A 19,568-nucleotide genomic window follows, 5' to 3' on the forward strand; every position below is an offset into this window, starting at 1 on the left:
TCTGCCATCCCTCTTGTGACTTCTGTATGTCATTCTCTGACAGGTGAAGCTGGCAATATGTAAATAAAACAGACTTCAAATCAGATGCGATGGCATGAGTAGCTTCCTCTATTAGGGCTTTAATCACGTATGCCAACGCTAAAATTTTTATCTCTTTTGAAGCAATTTGGAGAGGTACCCCATTATTGCTATTAATGCTTGATTTCAGGATTAAATATATCCCTTATTCTGCCCCTACTACCTGGTACAGGAACTAGTTAGTAGAGTAACAGGAACTCTAAACTTATCCATGTCCTCCACATTTTTCCAAAGTCAGGCCCAAATCCCACTGAAGTATCAGCAGCTGGGCCTCGGAGAGCCATGGGTTAAACTTAAGGGTGGTGAGTGCATTCTCCACCCCCAGTCAGGGAGGGACCAGGTGAAACAGCCAGGTAGACGCAACCTGACAAGTTACAGGCAGCTTTCACTCAGAGCTTTGGGGAATGCAGCGAACACTTGGGGGCCGAGTGGCACGCGGCCACCCTACTCGCAACAATCAGCGCTGTGTCTCTACGTCTGATGCCCCCACGAAGGCTGAAAGAGAGAGAGAAAAAGAAATCTCTGGGACTTCCCCGTCTCCTAGCCAGCTGACGGAGAGGGAGGAAGTGGGACTGGAGAGGCTGGGAAGCTCCAGACTCTCTGTTTCCCATTCCTCCACCTCAAGATCGGAAGGGAGGAAAGAACGCTGGAAACTCTGAGCAGGACTGCTACTCTCCTCGAGCCCCATCACTGGCCACAGGAACTTCCAGCTCCCAGCTAGCCGAGAAAACTGGGTCTGAGCGGCTCGTAGTTTGGTCGCGGGGAAGGGGGAGCGGAAGGAGAATGGGGGCTCCTCTGGGCCACAAAGCCAGAATGCAGTGGTTGCGTCAGAGTTCAAGTTCCCTAGGCAGCTCTCTAATGAAGGGAGGACAAAAGAGGACGAGGAGCGGAGAGGGTCTGTGTTTGCCCCCTCCACACATGTGTATATGCATGTAAAAACTTGGTCATTTCTGTCATTCGAATCAGAATTTAAGAGTCAACAGATCTTGGTGTGAATCTCTGCCCTTTACCACCTGTGCGACTTTGGGCAAATTGCATAACCTCGTTGAACTTCCCTCTCCTCATTTGTAAAATGTAGGAGTCAGACTAGATGAGCTCTGAACTCCCTTCCAGCACTAAATTTGTGATGCTGGGTGTATGTCTAGGTCTACTGTTCTATGTATCTGTTGTTTATAACAAACTGAGAGTTTCTCTCTTTGTAGGGGTACACGCTTAGCTGTGCTGTCAAAGCACCGTGGAATTGACTGAGCCCAAGTGTATTTTATCTCTTTTGTCAGGGTCTGTGTGTGCCCACACGTGTATAGCCTTTTGTCTCTATTTATGCACACGTATACGTGTATAGCTCTGCATTTATGTATGATCCTAGCTGTCTGTAATATTGTATCTGTATTTTGAGTTAGGGAATGAGCTAGGGACTGGACCACTGGCTTTCACCAGTATAGGAAACTCCCTGGTAAAGAAACTCCCTCTGCCAGTGAAGGTTGGTACCTTCTCTGTAACTTACAGTTTATAGAGTTAACTAGAGCAATGGTGTCAAATTCAAATCGAAAAGGGGAAGTGGAGGCACTAATTAAAGGATCTCTGCAGGCCACATACTGACTTAATTGTAAAGTGTAATATTATATATTAACATACCTGAATATTTTATGTAATATTACATTATTATAATTTATTTATTGTGTTAAGTATTTCACAATTACATTTTAATCTAATGGGAGTCCTTGAGCCTATATGTCTGACACCCCTGGCCTAGGGCATTGAGAGTTTAAGTGAAATGCCCATGGTCACACAGCCAGTATGTAAAAGAGGCAGATCTTCTGGCTTCCAGGGCAAGTTTCCATCCACTGTACCCTCTTGGTTTTGGTGCTATAATGTAAATAAAGCACTTCCAAACCCTTAAAGCACCATATTCATGTGAATTATTATTATAGCTCTGTCCATCTGCATACATATCTATTTATGTACATGTATGTATCAAGCCATAAAAGGAGATCACAGAATCAATGAATTTCAGCTCTTTAACAGTCTTCGAGAAGATATAATCTATGATAGGATGGGTTTGAGGTATGGAAAATTTTTTAAAGTGCATTTTGTAGGTAAGCCAAGAATCCCAGGAGGCAAAAAGCTGTGTGAAAAGTTTCTCTACAGCTAGCCACAGTCATTTATCATTTCTTTCCTTCAAGTTTTAAAATATTGAGTGGCACTTTAATATCTGTAATACATATGACACAGAGAGAGAGAGAGAGAGACAGAGCCCCTAAATGTATTTGTGATCATAGAGAAGTGATTGGGTGAAGAAGAATAGAATTAAAGGGGAGACCAAAGCATGAAAGAGTTGTTGAGTGTGTGCAATGCAGGTGCTAAATACTGGGCAGAATGTAAAGAAGGCGTGCTCCTTGGTATCCATCTTCTATTGGGTTCTAGGGTCAGGTGGCCCCATGTAGCCAGAAAGGCTATAGGATATGGGGGAAAATGCTGATCACCAGAGTGACTTGAGCATTTTCTGAGTTATGATAGCCAAGCCATGGTAGATGTAAGTATATGTATGGTATAATTGTACATGGAAACAGAGAGACCTCCCAAGTGAACTCAAAGTTTGATTGTGAGTTTGGTGGCAACTGGAAATTGTATGACTGGAGGAGAGTGGGAATCTGGAATGCGTAGTCTTGGGGAAAAGGGACTGTCACTTCTTTCTCTCTTCCCTTCTCTCTTCCCATGGAATACCATATAGGAATTAACTGTCAAATAGTTAAACTCACAGATTCAGAGCTAAAGGGACTTTTGAGATTATTCTAGCCCAGGGTCGTTAAACTTTTTTTGTGTTGTCGATCCCTTTGGCAATCTGGTGAAGTCTATGTGCTCCTTCTCAATAATTTTTATTACCTACATTCTTAATTGAAGGAAACGTTAAATTTGTCCCATCTAAGTCTACAGATCTCCTGAAATCTCTCCATGGACCCCTTAAGCATCAGTGGACCCTAGATTAACAACCCCTAACCTAGTCAAACCCCTCATTTTCCAGCTCAGAAAACTAAAGTGCAAAGAGGTTAGTTTCTCTTCTATTACCATGTGACATTATCTAAAGATTTATTTCTGACTGGTCTTTTTCATGTGGTCTGTGCCTGATTCCTCAGTATTCTTTAGCTCTGCCTCTGAGCCTACCAACATGAATATTATAAATCACCAAAGTCATATCTCCTTTTTTCCTTTTCCCCCACCCAAAGGTCAGAGAGTAATTTCCTCTTGGTAGGTTACCTGGGACTAGAAGCCTGCTTTCTGTTTGCATTATTGATACAAACAAAAAAGGAACTGCTTGAAATCCCCGAGGTTCTTGAGTATTTTTTTTTCTGTGTTGCAATTTGGAAGCTTAGTTTCATAGAAAGTTGCTGGGGTATATAACATCCCCAATGAAGTATTAGCATTGAACTAATAGCTACAACTGAAGCCTCAGCACCTTCAGGACCAACAGAGCCAGCAAGGTAAGTACCTCTGTGCTAAAAACAATATGTATTTTTAAATTATTTGTTGTTGTTATGATACACATTACATATAGAGAAAGAGGAGGTATATGTATGTGTACTTTACACTGTTCTGTAGAAGTTTTATTACATTCAAGGATAAAGGAAGAGGGTCTATTTAAATAATTTTTGCTTTATTTGGGATTGTTTGAATAGGACTTGGTTTGTTTGTTTTAGTTGCTAAATTTCATCTTCCATATCTTCTAAATCTCATTTTCTACATTCTCTGAACTCAAGCTAAGACTGAGAGATCTGTTTTATATGATCTATCACCTTCACTATGATCTATTTTTCTAACATTTTAATTAATTTAAATCCTGAGACTTTTCTTATTATGAGCACTAATGTAAGAACAATGTGCCATCATCACTCCTCAAGGTCTTTTAGTCTATTTTGATCAGCTTATTGATAATGAGGTCTTTTGACAACCTTTTAAAGTTTTTATTTTTCTTATTGTCAAAGAGGGATAATTTCTAAATCACAAGTGATTCTACCAAGAACCCATTGACCCAGAGTTTTTGGCTGCCTGAACTGTGAAAGTGATCAGATGAGGTCTTTGATGATCTCACTAACTTGGTCAACTTTACTTTGGGTCAAAGGAAATTTTTTAATAATATTAAATTATTTTTTTAAAATTTGCCTAAATTTATGGAAATCGAAAAGAAAAAAACTATACATTAACCTAAAATGTCTTACATTTGTCACATTATATTTGTTTTGGTGAAAACCTGTTTATGCTACTATCATAAACATAACACAAAACAAAAAGATTATCAAATCCCATCTCACTTATTTCAAACCAATCCCTTAAAAAACTACTACTACTAATAATAATAATAATAACAATAACAATGATGATGATGATGATGACAACAATGACACAAAGAATTTAGGTAGTCCTTCAGAAGAATTTTTTAAATTAGAATTTGACCTATTTGTTCCTTTTCTTCAATCCTTCCTTAGAAAGAAAGAACACTAATGAAGTTTACAAAGCACTTCATAAATAGAATACCTGGCTGATCGATACAATTTTATTCTTCCTTTTGTTTCTTGTTATTAACATTGTTGAGTCAAAGTGATGAATAATAGCTAGAAAAGTGAAAGAAATGATAGGGCATTTAAGGTTGGAACACCATGGGGTAGCCTTTCCTCTTTATCACATAACAGAATTTCAGAGTTGGAATGGATCTCAGTGGCAATTTAGCCCACGATGTGCCTGAACAAGAATCCTCTCTGTCAGACCTGGCAAGCGGTTGTCCAAGCTTTGCTTAAAGACCACCAAGAAGAGAGACATCTCTACCCAGCATTTTGTTGGGAAACCTAAATTTCCATCTTTGCAGTTCTGTCCTCTGAGACCAAAGAAAACAAATCTAATTCCTTTTCCATATGACAGCCATTCCAATACTTAAAGGCAGCTATTATGTTACCCCCTCCACCCCAATCTTTTCTAGCTTAAAAATCTTTAGTTATTTTAACTCATTCCCTTCTGGCATGAACTTTGAGGTCCTTCACTCTCTTGGTTGCCTTTCCTTCCATTTTCTTCATAGAAAAACTGAACATAGCACTCCGCCGCTCTTATTTCAGCCTAAGACTTCCTTAGTTCATAACCTAACCCCCTCTTACCTTGCCAGACTTCTTATACCTCACTCCCCACCACATGTTCTGCAGTCTAGTGACTCTGGCCTTCTTGCTTTTCCACAGTCAGGACACTCCAGCCCTCAGCTCCAGGCATTTACTCTGATTGGTCCCCACTGCTGGAAAGCTTTACCTCCTCATCTCCTGTTACTGCTTCCCCTGACTTCCTTTAAGTCTCATCTAAAATTCCATCTTCTACAGGAAGCTTTTCCCAACCCCTCTTAATTCCAACATTTTAATTAATTTAAATCCTGAGGCTTTTCCTATTATCAGTACTATTGTAATCTCTAATTTAGAATATAGAAATTAAATGATTTGCATAGGATTACACAGCTAGTAAATCTCACAGGCAGGATTTGAACCCAACTTGTCTTGTCTATAGCCTTCCTTCTCTTAATTATTTCCTGTTTATCTTGAATATAGCTTGTTTGTACATATTTGTTTGCATGTTATCTCCTCCAGAGGGCAAAGAATGACTTTTTCCTTTTTGTATTCTCAGTGCTTAACACAGTGCCTGGCACATAGTAGGTGCTTAATAAATGTTTTTTGACTGACTATTGTTTGCCATACCCCTCTGTTTACCCGTGCTGAGTTTGCAGCTCATTAAAATTCCAAGATATTTTTCAGAAAGATTTGTGTCTAACCCTGTCTCCCTATGTGGCCTTATGCAAATCATTTCATTAAACTGGCCTTCAACTTCTTCATTTGTAAAATGAGAAAATTAGAATGCTAATATCCCCTCTCACTCTACAAATACATTTCTCTGTTCAGAGAAGATTTTACCAAATGCTTTGGGGGTATATTATGTTTCTATTTTTAATTTAGTCCCCATTAACCCTGGTTTATGTGAATTTGCCCTGGAGATTTTAGGAATACTTTTAAAATTACACAGGGGCAGTGTGACATATGGAAGCTGTACTGAATTAGAGTCCTAGGTTCAAATTTTGCCTCAGCTGCTTACTATTTTACTAAAGAAAGTCACCAAGCCTCTCAGTATCTCAGTTTTTTCATCTATAAGACAAAGATAATAACACTTCCAATACCTGCCTTGTATTCTAAGAGAAGCACCATATAAATTACTCCTGTCACTGCTACCTTCACCAAGTTTTGGGAAACTTCAATTCCATAATCTTCCTTTCTATAAACATAGTTAACAAGCATTTATAAAAGACCTACTCTGAGCCAATCATTATGCTAAGCACTAGACACATTCATTTTTTTCAAACTCCTGTTGTGAGAGGTTGTTGTAATAATATACTTGAACATGAACATATAATATAATGTGAGTAATATCACAGCCTATTTGAACATCAGCATTAGTCTGATGTCAGTATAGAGAGGGTGGGGAAATGATCAAGGAAGTGTGATCTGGTCCCCAAAGATGACTTCATAGCCAATCTTTGTCTCTTTCTCTCCCACAGATGTGTCATCAGCAACTGGTCATCTCCTTATTTTCTTTGCTTTTGTTGGCAACTCCTCTCATGGCCATAAGGGAACTGGAAAAAAATGGTAGCTATCATCTTATTTTCTGTTGAATACATGGATATTTATTAGGGATATGTCTTATGTGTTCCAGCTTTTGTTAGGTGGTCCACTTATTATGGCTTGGGTATTTCTACTGCCCAAGGTAGAAAGGAGAGTCATAAAGCAAAGTACCAGTCTGTGGTCCATCACAAAGTCACTTCCTTCCTATTTCATGTATTAAAAAGACTATCCCAAGGGGCGGCCAGGTGGCTCAGCAAGTAAGAGCACCGGCTCCAGTGTCGGGATGACCTTGGGATCAAATCCGGGCTCAGATACTTAGCACCACACCCAGAAATAACTGGCTGTGTAACCTTGAGCAAGTTACTTAACCCCGATTGCTTAAAAAAAAAAAAAAAGACTATCCCTTCAAGGTAATGTTGGATGAGATGAGGTAAGGTAAGATAGGATAAGCACTGGGAATACTAATCCAAGAAAAGCAAGATAGTCCTTACCCTCAAAGAGCTTACATTCTTATGAGGAAGATGACACCTAACAAGGAACTGAAAAGCTAAGAGGCTATGAGGCAGATATTTCTTTGTGGGTTAAGTGTAAAAGTAAGGAGTGGAGCCAGGTTAGAACTGAGCATGGATTTTAGGCTCTTCCTCAAATAGAAGTTACAAGCAGGAACTTACCATCAAAGAAGGGGACTTCAGAAGTAGAGGCATCTCTAGAGTAGAAGACATCTAGGAAGACATCTGTCTTCCTTCTCCTCTTGATACCCATATTTTAATGTCATCACCATCAGTCAAACAAGTTAGCAAGTGGTGGGACTAGACAATATTTAGTCTGGAAATTTTGCTGATGTTACTGAAAATTATCAATATTATTTTTTAAAGAATCATATGGTGATGGGACTAGAACATTCCAAGTCTCTGACCTACTATGTTTCCTGCCCATAACTCTACTATCAGTATGTCATGGCTTGATAATAAACCTGGCAAAGACTTTTCTTTTGGTTATGAAATTTTCTACCAAGAAAATTTGGCTCAAATAAACCCATTTATTATCCCAGACTAGATAAACAGTGGTATGTGGAATGAGACAGTGGTAGTAAGAGTGAAACTCAATTCAACAACAAACATTTATTAAGTTATTAAGTTCTCTATGTATTGTGGCAAGCTTCTGGAGGAGGTTCTGTTTTTTCTTTGAATCCCAAAACATAACACAATCTTGCACTTAACAGATGCTTGTTGAATAAGTGAATGAGCAAATGAATGCAAAACGACAAAACAAAATCTTCTCTGCCTTCAGGGAACATGAGTTCTGTTACTTATATCTACTTAGGTCTATCCTCAAGTGTCTTTAACTATATAATAATGGTGATGTGATGAAAGGAGGGGAAAGATAGGAAATATTGTGGAGGTAGAATGGCAACTGATTGGATATGAGAGAAAGAAAAGAGGATGGGAAAAGTCAAAGATGATTTGATCCTGACTGACTGAAAGAATGATTGTGCTAGTCAGGTGGAAAGTTAGATATGAAGGATAGATTGGAGCCTGGGTGCTGGAAATCACTTAAGAGCCCCATTGTAACAGTTCAGGTGAGAGGTAATCAGGCACAGAAGCAGAGCAGTTACAGTGTGAATGAAAAGAATAGAGTGGGTACAAGAGACATCGTGGAAAGGGAATTGATAGTACTTGGCTTCATCTTCAAGTATATGAACTGGGTTTTATGAGAAATGACACAAGCCAGTCATTCTCTATACTATCAAATGATTGAACAAGCAGAAAATATTTCAGGTGGATGCATGAAAAAGCTTTTGACTGTCATGATACTATAACCTCAGGACAGAAATGTATAGAGGCTCCATTCCTACAATAAATGACACTGCAAGATCTCTCTGTTTCCTGTGATTTTGCAGTTTATGTCGTGGAGGTAGAATGGCATCCTGATGCTCCAGCTGAAACAGTGGTGCTCACCTGTGATTCATCTGAAAAGGAAAACACCATTACCTGGACCTCAGACAAGAATGGCCAGATCTTAGGAACAGGAAAGACCTTGACTGTCCAAGTGAGGGAGTTTACAGATGCTGGCACCTACATTTGTCAGAAAGGAGGAGAGGTGCTAAGTCAAAAGTTACTATTAATCCGAGTAATAGAAGACGGGATTTGGTCCACTGATATTGTGAAAGACCAGAAAGGTAATTCTTTTCCTTCAAGTGCAATGTAAATTCCACTTTTAGCCCTGGTAGAAATTTTTTAAAAGGCAAAAAAGTGTGGGGTTGAGTGAATTGACATCGGACTTGCCACTGAAACTACCTAAAAGCTACAAATTTTCTCTGGTGAGGGTGCTCTTTGGGCTACTTCCATCTATTCTTGGTATTGAGACAAGATATAGTTTATATACTTCAAAAAGGTCTTAAAACACTAACAAATGCTGAATAATTGAAGGCATCAGATATTAATAATGTGTAACTTGTTAGCATAAATCTATAGAAGGAGTGGGCTTATAGTCAAGACAAGTTGACTTCAGATCCTGTCTGTGATATTTACTAGCTATGTAATCCTGTTTATATCATTAATTTCTGTATGCCTCAAGGGACTATCTAAACTTCCATCAGGCCCTTCCTTGTTTCCCCAGGTGTTTGGGCCTTCCCCTTGAAAGGTTATCATATATCTGCTTTGTATGTGTTTTTAATCTACCTATATGTGTGTATATTATATTGTCTCTTCCTCCCTACCCCCACTAGAATATAAACTCAATGAGGGTAGGGACTGTTTTTTTTTACTTTGTACCTTCAAGGTCTAGTAGTCCAGTCCTTGCCATGTGGTAGGCATTTACTAAATGCTGGTTGACTGATACACTAATTTAGAGAAGGTTACTTTGGTACAGGAAGCTTCTCATGCTAAAGGAAAACATAAATCACTGGAATATAACTTTGAAAGCAAAAACTTTTTTTTCCTGTGTGTGTGTGTGTGTGTGTGTGTGTGTGTGTGTGTGTGTGAAACATCCCACAGAATCAGCATTTTAATGGCTGGCAGTTGACTTTAACTTTGAAATGCTTCCAAAATTGACTCAACAAAGTCCATGGAAGTGGCATCATTTTCCCCAGGAAAGGAACTAGAGTCATTTGACAAGTGTGTATTACTGACTTATAAATTTCAAAATCAAGTTCTTTCCCTGAAAAAAAAAACCTTAAACTTTGACATTTTTGTCCTCTTTAAATCCAGAGCCCAAAACCAAGACCTATGTGAAATGTGAGGCCAAGAATTATTCTGGGACTTTCACCTGTTCCTGGCTTACAGAAAGCAGTCCTGACTTAAAATTTTCTATTAGAAGCAGCAAAGGGTAAGTAAAACTGTTGGTCTTCATTACTCTAGCATCTTCCTAGGGTCATTCCATTAAGAAATAGAAAAATAAAATAACTATGACTTCTCTGCAGTGTTGGGTTTGAAGTGACAGAACCTGAGTTCAAATGAAAGTTATATACCTTACTACTTGTGTGGTGTGACCTTATATCTCTATGGGACGCAATCTCATCTATGAAATGAGAGCATTAGACTAGTTAATCTTAAAGGATTCTTCTAGCCCTAAATCTGTAATCCAGTGATCTGCTAAAGAAAAATAAAACTCAGAAAACAAGGTTTCTAAAATCTTCACCATTTTGTTTTTGCATTGAAGACTTAGGTGTACTCAAAGAAGACCTTACTATCTATAATTCATCCACCTTGAATCATTAGATCATAGATTTAGAAGCAGAAGGGACAAATTCAAGTCAGCAAATATTTGTTAAGAGCCTACTATGTGCCAGACAGTGTGCTAAATTCTGGAGATACAAAAAAAAGGCAAAAAAAAGTCCCTGATCTCCAGAAACTCATGATCTGAGATCATCTCTTTCTAGTCCAATCTGTTCATTTTATAGATAAGGACAGTGGACCCAAAAGTGTTAAATGTCTCTTCAGAACAAATAATAGAGTGATAGAACCAGACTTTGAACCTAAATCCTCTGACTCCAAATCCAAGCTCTGTCTCAATTCTTAAGCTGACATGAGTCCCATGCAAAAACTCACAACTGGTGTCTTGAGACATACTAAGTTCAGTAAGAACAGCAGTGAGTGCCATGAGGAGAGACAAAAGAAGAAATGGAAGTTAAGGCTGACTTGCACAAAGTTGCGGCTTGAGTCAGTAATTAAGCCAGAAATAGAAGCTGCTAGTCCTACACCCCTCCTCTAGCTAGTCATACTGAAGGCTTCCAAAATTCTCAAGTCCACCAGAAATTTTCCCTGGACTTACCAGAGTTTCCTCTCATTTTTAACCGGTTATCATTTTTTCCTTTCCAAGGCAAAGGCAATGTGGCATAAGGAAGAGCATTCTGGTCTTCAAGTCAGAGCTCTGCTTCCCTGGTTCAAGTCCCTCCTTTAACAGTTACTAGCTGGGTGACCAAGAACAAGTCACTTAAGCCCTCTGACCCTTACAGGACTCTGTAAGCCTTATCTACTAAGTTGTAGAACAATGATTCCTTGAGATATTGGCAGAGCAACAAGGCAAGACAACAAAAATTCATTAAGGGCTTACTATGTGCCAGGAACTTTGCTAAATGCTGGGAGTATAGATACAAGCAGAAAGAAACATGCCTGCCCTCAAAGAGCTTATAGTCTAACAAAGGAAGACAAAACACAAAAGGGAGCTGAAAAGCAAGGAGGGAGAGGGTGGGCATGAAGGTAGCTCGTGGGGGCACGTTGTTAAAGTGTGGAAAATCAGGAGGAGAATGAAGGCCAATCCAAGTCCCAGAAGGAACTCACCAATGGGACAAAGGGGCTAGCATGGAGGAGGGATGTTTCAGGATGATAAGGCTACTTGGGAGGAAATGAGTTCCAAGATGAGGAGGACCTAAATACCGAAGGAAGTTCTAGGGTGAGACAATAACTGAGGCATGGTGGCAAAATCCAGAAAGTCGGTAGAGCAGGGAGGGGGAAGAACATTGGAAAGACTATTTCTATTTCCTTTTCTACTCGTAGTAATCAAATATAACTTTCCTAGGAGGCAAATTTATATGACCATCTAACCTAACCCAAAAGAAAGGTAGTAAATCTTTCTTTGATTTCAGCTCTGCAGATCCCCGAGGGGTAACATGTGGGCCCGCTGTGCTCTCTGAAAACAAAGTCAAAATAGACAACAAGGAATACCGAAAATACACAGCAGACTGCCAAGAGGTCAGTGCCTGCCCATCTGCTGAAGAAAGCCAGCCAATTGAGGTGGTCCTAGACGCTATTCAGAAGCACAAATATGAAAAATACACCAGCAGTTTTTTCATAAGAGATATCAGTAAGTTTTCAATTGATTTTTACATGCCACTGGTTTCAAGAATAACTGAACCCAAGGACCCTTGAAACATAGCATATTCACAGGAGAAGTGAAGAGAAATATCTTATTTTATTGCCCACCATAGCTTTTTTCGAGTTAGGAGTTGGTGGGTGAGAATGGGGATTAGTGCAGATCTATGATTTCTCCAGTATGGGGTCATTGTCAGAATTTTGGGCTTGGGTTCAAATTCTGCCTCGACTACTTAGAGGGTTGTTGTGAGAATCAAGTGAGATGTTTGTAAAGTGCTTAACACACCCGGCTCTATATAAATGTTGATTCTGATGATGGTGATGATGATGATGATTACTAGCTGTGTGATCATGGGTAAATCACTTAACCTCAGATGGGAGGTTGGATTTAATGGCCACTAAAGTTCTTTGAGCTCTAAATGAGACTCTAGGATTTCCACAAGTGAAGAGAGAGAAAAACATCCCAATTGTAGGGGACAGAATAGGCAAAGGCAGAAAAAAATCATGGGGGATTTAGGGGATTGTCAACTGAAGCATTTTGTTTGTTGGGGGAGAGGTTCCTAAGCCAGGCACTAGAAATAACAAAGAAAGGCCAAAAAAAGTATAATGAGATAAGGCTAGAAAGTTAGCATGGTGCTAGATGGTCAAGGGCCTTGAACAGTAGACAAAGGAGTTCAAAGTTTACTTAACTAGCAGTAGGGAATCATTGAAGATGTTTTACCGGAAGAGGAGCATGACCTATGCCAAACACACCTGAATCCTCCCGCTTCATGTTTATTCCCTGAGCTGTCGATGTGTCAAGAGAGCTTCAGAGAATCCAGATTTGCCTCGAGAAAATTAATGCTCTCTCTTTCCTCTTCCATAGTCAAACCAGACCCACCCAGGAACCTAAGAGTCAAACGCTTAAAGAATTCTAGGACTGTGGAGCTAAGCTGGGAGTATCCTGAGGCCTGGAGCACACCACATTCCTATTTCCCACTGAATTTCAGAGTTCAAGTTCTTGGCATGGGCAAGAAAGAAAAGGTATTGATTTGCTCTTCATTGTGCAGCATGACTGTTGTTTGTGTAATGCCATTCTGTGGCGCAGAGATTAAGATTTGGCAATTTGCCATGACTATGCCAGTTGTATAAGGAAAGGTCTTAACGGAATCTCTCAGATACAGATCTGTCCTTTTTCTATGAGTACCTCAGCAACAATGTCAGTAGGACAAGTAGCTGTGACCGTCACTTAGTACAGTGCAAGGTACATAGTAGGCGCTTTAAAAAACCACTTAGGATCTGAGATAAGTGGTTCTGCCTAACTGGCTAAAAAAAGAAAGTGGGAAGAAACTATTACTCAGCCAACTGAAGTGAAATGAATTATCATTCTAGAGGCAAAGAAATGATTTTCCAGATCTGTGACCAATTCTATCCTTTTCCCACCTGGGGGAACTTTTGGAATGCTTACATTATAAAACCAGAATGTTAGAACTAAAAGGAAACTTTGGGGTCATCTACTGCACCCCACTCATTTTACACAAGACTACTGAGGGCCTGACTGGTACAGTAACTTACCCGTGGTCTCACAAGTAGTAAGTGGCAGAGTTCAAGTTTGAGTATAGGTCTTTCCATTCCAAATGCAGCAATCTCATCACTGCATTACACTGTCACTTCAGTGAGGTTTTGTGTCATCCTTAAAGCCTATATTTAGTATTGACATAGCAGAGGAAATTTAAGTTCCATCATGATATTGTCTGTAGAGAGTGTCTTTTTCCTCTGATTTGGTGAATCTCTGCTATAACTCAGATTATAATATGGGGACCCTGCAATTAGTCCTAAATAGCGTGGCCTTATTTCAATAAATGGCATCTCATAGCTTGGATAGAAGGTGGCATTGTCCAGCATAGAGTTTGGCACATAACCATTTAATAAATACTTATGAATTTATTTAATTTTTTTAGTAAGAATTTGAGTGTGGGTGGTTATACAATAATAGGCTTTTCCCAAGAAATATTTAAAGTATTGACAACTATATAGTCCTTTAAAAAAACAATCTCTGAAAATACAAAGTAAAAATGGAAAGATAGACACATTTATGTGTGCTGTCTCTATTACAACCAACAGTCTGGGACATAATCTGACCTTCAAGCTCATCAACTCAGACAGATTGTTCTCCAGTAGTTACAGAGAAAGGAAACTGGTCCAAGGCACACAGAATTATGGTTTCCATAAAATATAACCCCAAAAGCAGCATTATTATATAATACCAGCAGGTGGCATCATCTCCCCACAGTTGGCCATCTCTCCTGTTATCTGCCTAGCATGCCCATTTCACATTAGAATATATTTGTAATTATAGTTTACAAGAAAAGATGAGTGACAGCTTGAAGAACATGCTTGGAGAAATACTGTTTCCCCTCCTACCCGTGTTCAATCCTGAGTGACTTGTCACAGAATGTTAACAGGTTGTCTTCTCCTTTGTTTGATCCAGAATAGCTTCACCACAGAAACAACCTCTGCTCAAGTTGAATGTCGCAAGGGGAAGAACATTCAGGTGCAAGCCAGGGATCGCTACTATAATTCATCCTGGAGCGAATGGGTATCTGTGTCCTGTGAGTAGTTCATGAAATAGTAATTATGTTCTGTTAGCTTCTACACCAAAAAAAAAAAAAAAAATGCAAAGAGAGAGAATGAAGCAGGGAAGAACAGCCATAGGGAATGGTGGGAGAGGAGAGGGGAGAGAGTGATTTGGAAAGAATACAGGGAGGAAGATAAAGGAATAAAACTGGACTAAAGAGACGTGGGAAAAGGAGAAGGATATGAAGAGAGACGTACCAATTCCATGCTAGGCTCTCTCTTTGTTTAGCTATCTCTAGGTCGCATCCTAGAGAGGGATGTGGAATGCTGGGAAAAATCACCCTGGGTTACCCAGAGTTTGGATATAAGTGCGGACAAGGGTAAATTTGAAAGAAAATGGAAGAAGAGATGTAACAAAAAGGCAATACCCAACCTAAGTAATAAATGGGAGAGAGGGGCATTATCACCAGTCAGTCCAGGTTCCCTTCAGCCCTCCTTTGGGTTTATTAACTATTTTTAAAATTCAGTTTAATTGGGTTTTTGTTTTGTTTTGGAGACTGGGTGCCCTAACTCACTCAGGCTAGAAGCACAGGAGCTACTCGAAGACCAATTCCATCCACCTGGGAGTTTTCACCAGCTCCATTTACATCTTAGGCTGGTTAACTCTTTCTTAAGCAGCCTAGAAGCCCCCTGCTCCCAGGAATTCACTTAGATTGGCACGAGACTTAGCATGGACACTCAACTGACTTGATAAACTCTCTGCTATCAGCTCAAAACTGCCGAGCTCAGGCATGTAGATCTGTGTTTTAGGAACATTCAAGGTTATTTGTTAATTTTTAATTTTTAAACACAAACTCATGGTGCCACCTTCTCCTTAATCTATCACTTTCTTCTAGTTGGCCCAAAAAGCTTTGCAAGGGCCCCACAAAGTACAGGATTCCAAGTTGATTACCCCAACTTGCCAAGCCAGAGAGATGGCTCTGGGTATACTCAGCTCTCAAGCGCAAATCCCAGGGCCCATGGGAAAATCTGATATTGCTTCCTAAATAAGAATTGTTTGAGGTTCTAGAGCTCCAGGAAGTTGTTTTGTTTAAAATTGTAATGATATGATCACTACAATTGGTTGTAAAATCTACATTTCTGACTTTCTCCCACAGGTTAAACTCCCATGATACTACACTGAATGAAGAGGTGAAGCAAACATGAAGAAAAAAAAAAGGATCAAGTGAAATGAAATGTGAATGTCGTCTGCCATTTTTCTTTTACTTTCATTTTTATGGATTATGTTTTTTTTTTATATTTCAGTTCTCAGGTGCCCAATGAACCAAACAACCAGTTCATTTGAGCTTTTAAAAAGTCAGTATTTATTTAGCTTGATATATTTAATTAATTTATTTATTTATTCATTTATTTATTTGAGACTGGGTCTCCCTATCTCTCCCAAGGCTGTAAAGGCAGTGGTCAATCATGGGTCTGATCCCACTACTCAGACTTCTCTATTACTGACCTGGGCCGGTTTGCCCTTTCTTTAGCAGTCTAGTAACAACACTGCACCCCAGCTCAGAGTGACTTGGTGCCAGGCTTAGTGCTGACAGTCAGTCCTCTTTAACCTTCCCAAAACTCAGAACTACCAAGTTCATGGGAGCTGTCTGTCTCAGCCTCCCCAGTAGCTGGGATTGCATGGGTGGCCCTTGATATCTTTTATAGTCTTATCTGTTTGGTACTAATCTTTATATTTAACATAATTTTATATATTTGTTCATTTATTACTCTTATTTAACATTAAATTTGTGAATATTTATCCATCCAAGAGCCAGATTTCTAATTTGAAAGTAGCTCATCACCAGAGTCAAGGTCAGCCAAAGTGATCAGTAGCTCAAGAATGCCTGCAATTAAGGCTTAGAAGAGTTGCAATCTACATCAGTGCAGGGATTATCTACACTGATGAAACCATACTCTAGAAGTATTGAAGGGGGTATTTAACATTTGTAGAGTACCTAAGTATTTTGTGTATTTTTTATATCCATATATGACATTCATTGACAATGTATCCTTTGATGCAAAATGTGAATTGGAGTGTTGTTTATGCCAGATTTTGTTTGTATTGAAACTTTTAAATGCATCAGTTTTATGATAATTAGTAAGAACATGCTGTTCTGGCCTTTGCCACACAAAAAAAGGCAAATGGAGTAATACATCTGTGAGAGATGGAAAGATTTAAGTATTAGTAACTAGATACAAAAACAACATATTTAATGATACCCTGGAGAAGGGGATCAATTATTTTCTGTACTCAGCCCTATTTCCTGATATCAGACTTTATTTCTCATACATGCTTTTTAAAAGAAGGTTGACACTGAAATTCAGTATGGCCTGACATTTCCAAGTATAATCTTTCAGTGCCCAGATGAATATTTATTTGCAAGTGATGCTATCAGAATAGAAATTAGGCTTCTATAAAGTCCTAATTTCCACCCAGCAGTAAAGAACTAGACATGGACAGGAAAAAAGGTCCTTACGTTGCCTGTAAAGGATGTTTTAAATCAAATGGGAGAAGAGATGCGGGGATTGTTGATGTTCTCTTGCTAACAACATCAAGACCAAGGCAATGATGACTAGACATTCTACTGAACCAAGGAAATGAGGACTAGCTTCTCAGTTGAGCGAAAGAGAGAGGAAATAAATATGTTTACATTATTCTTAAACTCATCTTTGGAAAAATTCAAAAGAGATTCTGTACCATAGGGGAACATAAGCCAGAATTATCCTATATGGATAAAAATAGAGAGAGAGCATGGTGCTGAACTGAAACAGAGAAAAGAAAAATAATGTGAGAACCAGACATCTATGCTCCTATGTGAAATTGTTTGCTGGGATACCAAACTTTATTTTTCATGTGGAAATGCACAAATATACCTGTGAGAAAATTTTCATTTCTTTCTTCAAGGAACAGCCCAATGTCATCAATGTATCTGATATTTAGATATGGACTTTATCTGTCAATGTGCTACTTTTAAGTGCAATGAACATGCTTTTTTAAAATAAAATTCATTTATTTATTTATTTATATTTATGTGAGAAGCCTGAACTAATAAAAAAAAAATTCCTTTGCAAAATCTTCTGGGCTAAGAGATCATTTGTTAGGCTACAAGTCAAGCACCAATATATATGTCTTGGGGGGGGGGGGGAGAGTTTCAGGAACTTCCCTTTCATGAAATATATTTGTTTGCAGCTTAAGAAAATTACCTTTATTCTTTCTAATCTAGCTTCATGATGAATGGGGAAGGTGAAAAACTTCTGAGCCCATAGGCAGGCCAGAGTTTTGGCTTCCCCCTTCCCCCTTCTTCACTACTACCACATCAGCATCAGGTCCTTTAGGGGTTTTGGACCACCACCTTTGCCGGCGACCTTTTCCCCTCCCTTTTTAGCGGTTAGGTCATGAACATTTGAATTATTCAGATGGTTCAGGACCCTTCCCCCTTTCCCTTGCTGTCAATCAGCATTAAGCTCTTAATCCCTCCCCCAAATAAGGACATGAACAGTACCCTGGTTTCCTGTCCTGCCTCTCAGCCAATAGGGGATAGGGATGGGCTTCTTTGTTATTCACTATTGGGGAAGATTTTTGCCTCAAGACTGAGAGCCCGCCTCCCAGCCAATGGGAGAAGGGAAGGGACAGCGGGGGGCGGGAGCCGCGGGGCAGAGCTTGACTGCGTTAGGATATAAATTCTTGTTCTATCTTTTGTAACACACCTCATTCTGCTAGTTCCTACTGGTGGAAGGGATGCCCTCTTCTGGGAGAACTGAATAGACTTCCTGTTCCTTTATACCTCTGACTTTTAATTTTTCTGGGTAGGGGATTTTTGGGGTCCCCATAGTCTATACAATGAGCTATTCCATGGGCATGTGAGCTGTCCCTGTAGCCTAGTAGGAGTAAAAGTAATTTTTAGTAAGGCTGCTGGATTTGTTATGTTTTATTTCTGTGATTCAGATGTCCTTCCTTGTTCACTTTCCACTTTGGAAAACACTTGTTTTTTCTATCATAAAATAGTAAAAACCTGTGCTGATAGGATCACAGACACTCTTTTTAATAAAAAATATCTCTAAACAAAAATTTTCAATTAACAAAAATTTATTTTTTTCTCCCTCCCACCCCCCATTATGAAAGAAACAAAGTTCTTACAACAAATACACAGTTAAGCAAAAGAGATTACTCTATTACTGTGTCCAAAAAATTTTTCTCATTCTGCCCCTGAATCCATTACTTCTCTGTCAAGTGGTATGTTTCATTAGTGAGGTTCTGGAATCAGGGTTGGTCATCATATTAATCAGAGTTCTTGCAACTTTCTAAGTTGTTAGCTTTTGGCATTATTGTTGTATAAATTGTTCTCAAGAGATGTTCACTTGTCTCTGCTTTAGTCCATAAAAGTCTTCCCAGATTTCTCTGAAACCATCCTCTTTAAAATTTCCTATGGCACAATGATGTTCCATTATATTCCTATCCCATAATTTGCTTAGCTGATCCCTAATGGATGGGTACCCTCTTAGTTTCCAGTTTTTGTTACCACAAAAAGGGCTGCTATAAATATTTTTGGCCTCTTTCGGATAGAAGCCTAGTATTGCTGAGACAAAGAATATATACAATTTCATAACCTTAAGCCCCAATGACTGTCACTGGGCAAAGGTGAAATCCATTCCTCCTAGGCAAAAAGGAGTTTAAGGAGGGTAACAAAGGTCAAGAATAGCTGCTGAAGGCAAATTTTATCTCCTTTCAACATTTTGTCAAGAACTGGGCCTATCCAACAGCCTATAAACCATTACCTTACTGCTGTCTTCAGTACACCACCCTGAGACTAATTCATAAGATCACGGCTTTAGAGCTGGAAAGAACCTTAGAGGACATCTACTATAACGTCCTTATTTTACAGATGACGGAACTGAGGCCCAGAGAAGTTAAGTGACTTGCCCAAAATCTCACAGAGAGCAT

At 39.2% G+C, this 19,568-nt stretch overlaps 1 protein-coding gene across 1 annotated transcript; it reads left to right on the forward strand.

The window, feature by feature from the left end:
• The first annotated feature begins 407 nt into the window (after positions 1 to 407).
• On the forward strand, positions 408 to 17,700 carry IL12B (interleukin 12B). Its single transcript, XM_069102472.1, has 8 exons — positions 408 to 3,557; positions 6,653 to 6,740; positions 8,617 to 8,895; positions 9,926 to 10,043; positions 11,803 to 12,020; positions 12,894 to 13,051; positions 14,499 to 14,619; positions 15,742 to 17,700. The coding sequence occupies exons 2-8, from the start codon at positions 6,653 to 6,655 to the stop codon at positions 15,744 to 15,746; spliced, it is 987 nt and encodes a 328-aa protein (XP_068958573.1). The 5' UTR covers positions 408 to 3,557; the 3' UTR covers positions 15,747 to 17,700.
• The last annotated feature ends 1,868 nt before the right edge of the window (positions 17,701 to 19,568 follow it).

Source organism: Petaurus breviceps, unplaced genomic scaffold, assembly GCF_028583685.1.
Source record: "Petaurus breviceps papuanus isolate PSGF00001 unplaced genomic scaffold, PetGlider_PUasm1.0 551, whole genome shotgun sequence".
Lineage (NCBI taxonomy): Eukaryota > Metazoa > Chordata > Mammalia > Diprotodontia > Petauridae > Petaurus > Petaurus breviceps.

Coding starts and splice junctions, on each gene's coding strand:
- IL12B (XM_069102472.1), top strand. CDS start 6,653: ATGTGTCATCAGCAACTGGTCATCTCCTTATTTTCTTTGCTTTTGTTG. Junction 6,741..8,616: donor AAGGGAACTGGAAAAAAATG/GTAGCTATCATC, acceptor GTGATTTTGCAG/TTTATGTCGTGGAGGTAGAA. Junction 10,044..11,802: donor TCTATTAGAAGCAGCAAAGG/GTAAGTAAAACT, acceptor CTTTGATTTCAG/CTCTGCAGATCCCCGAGGGG.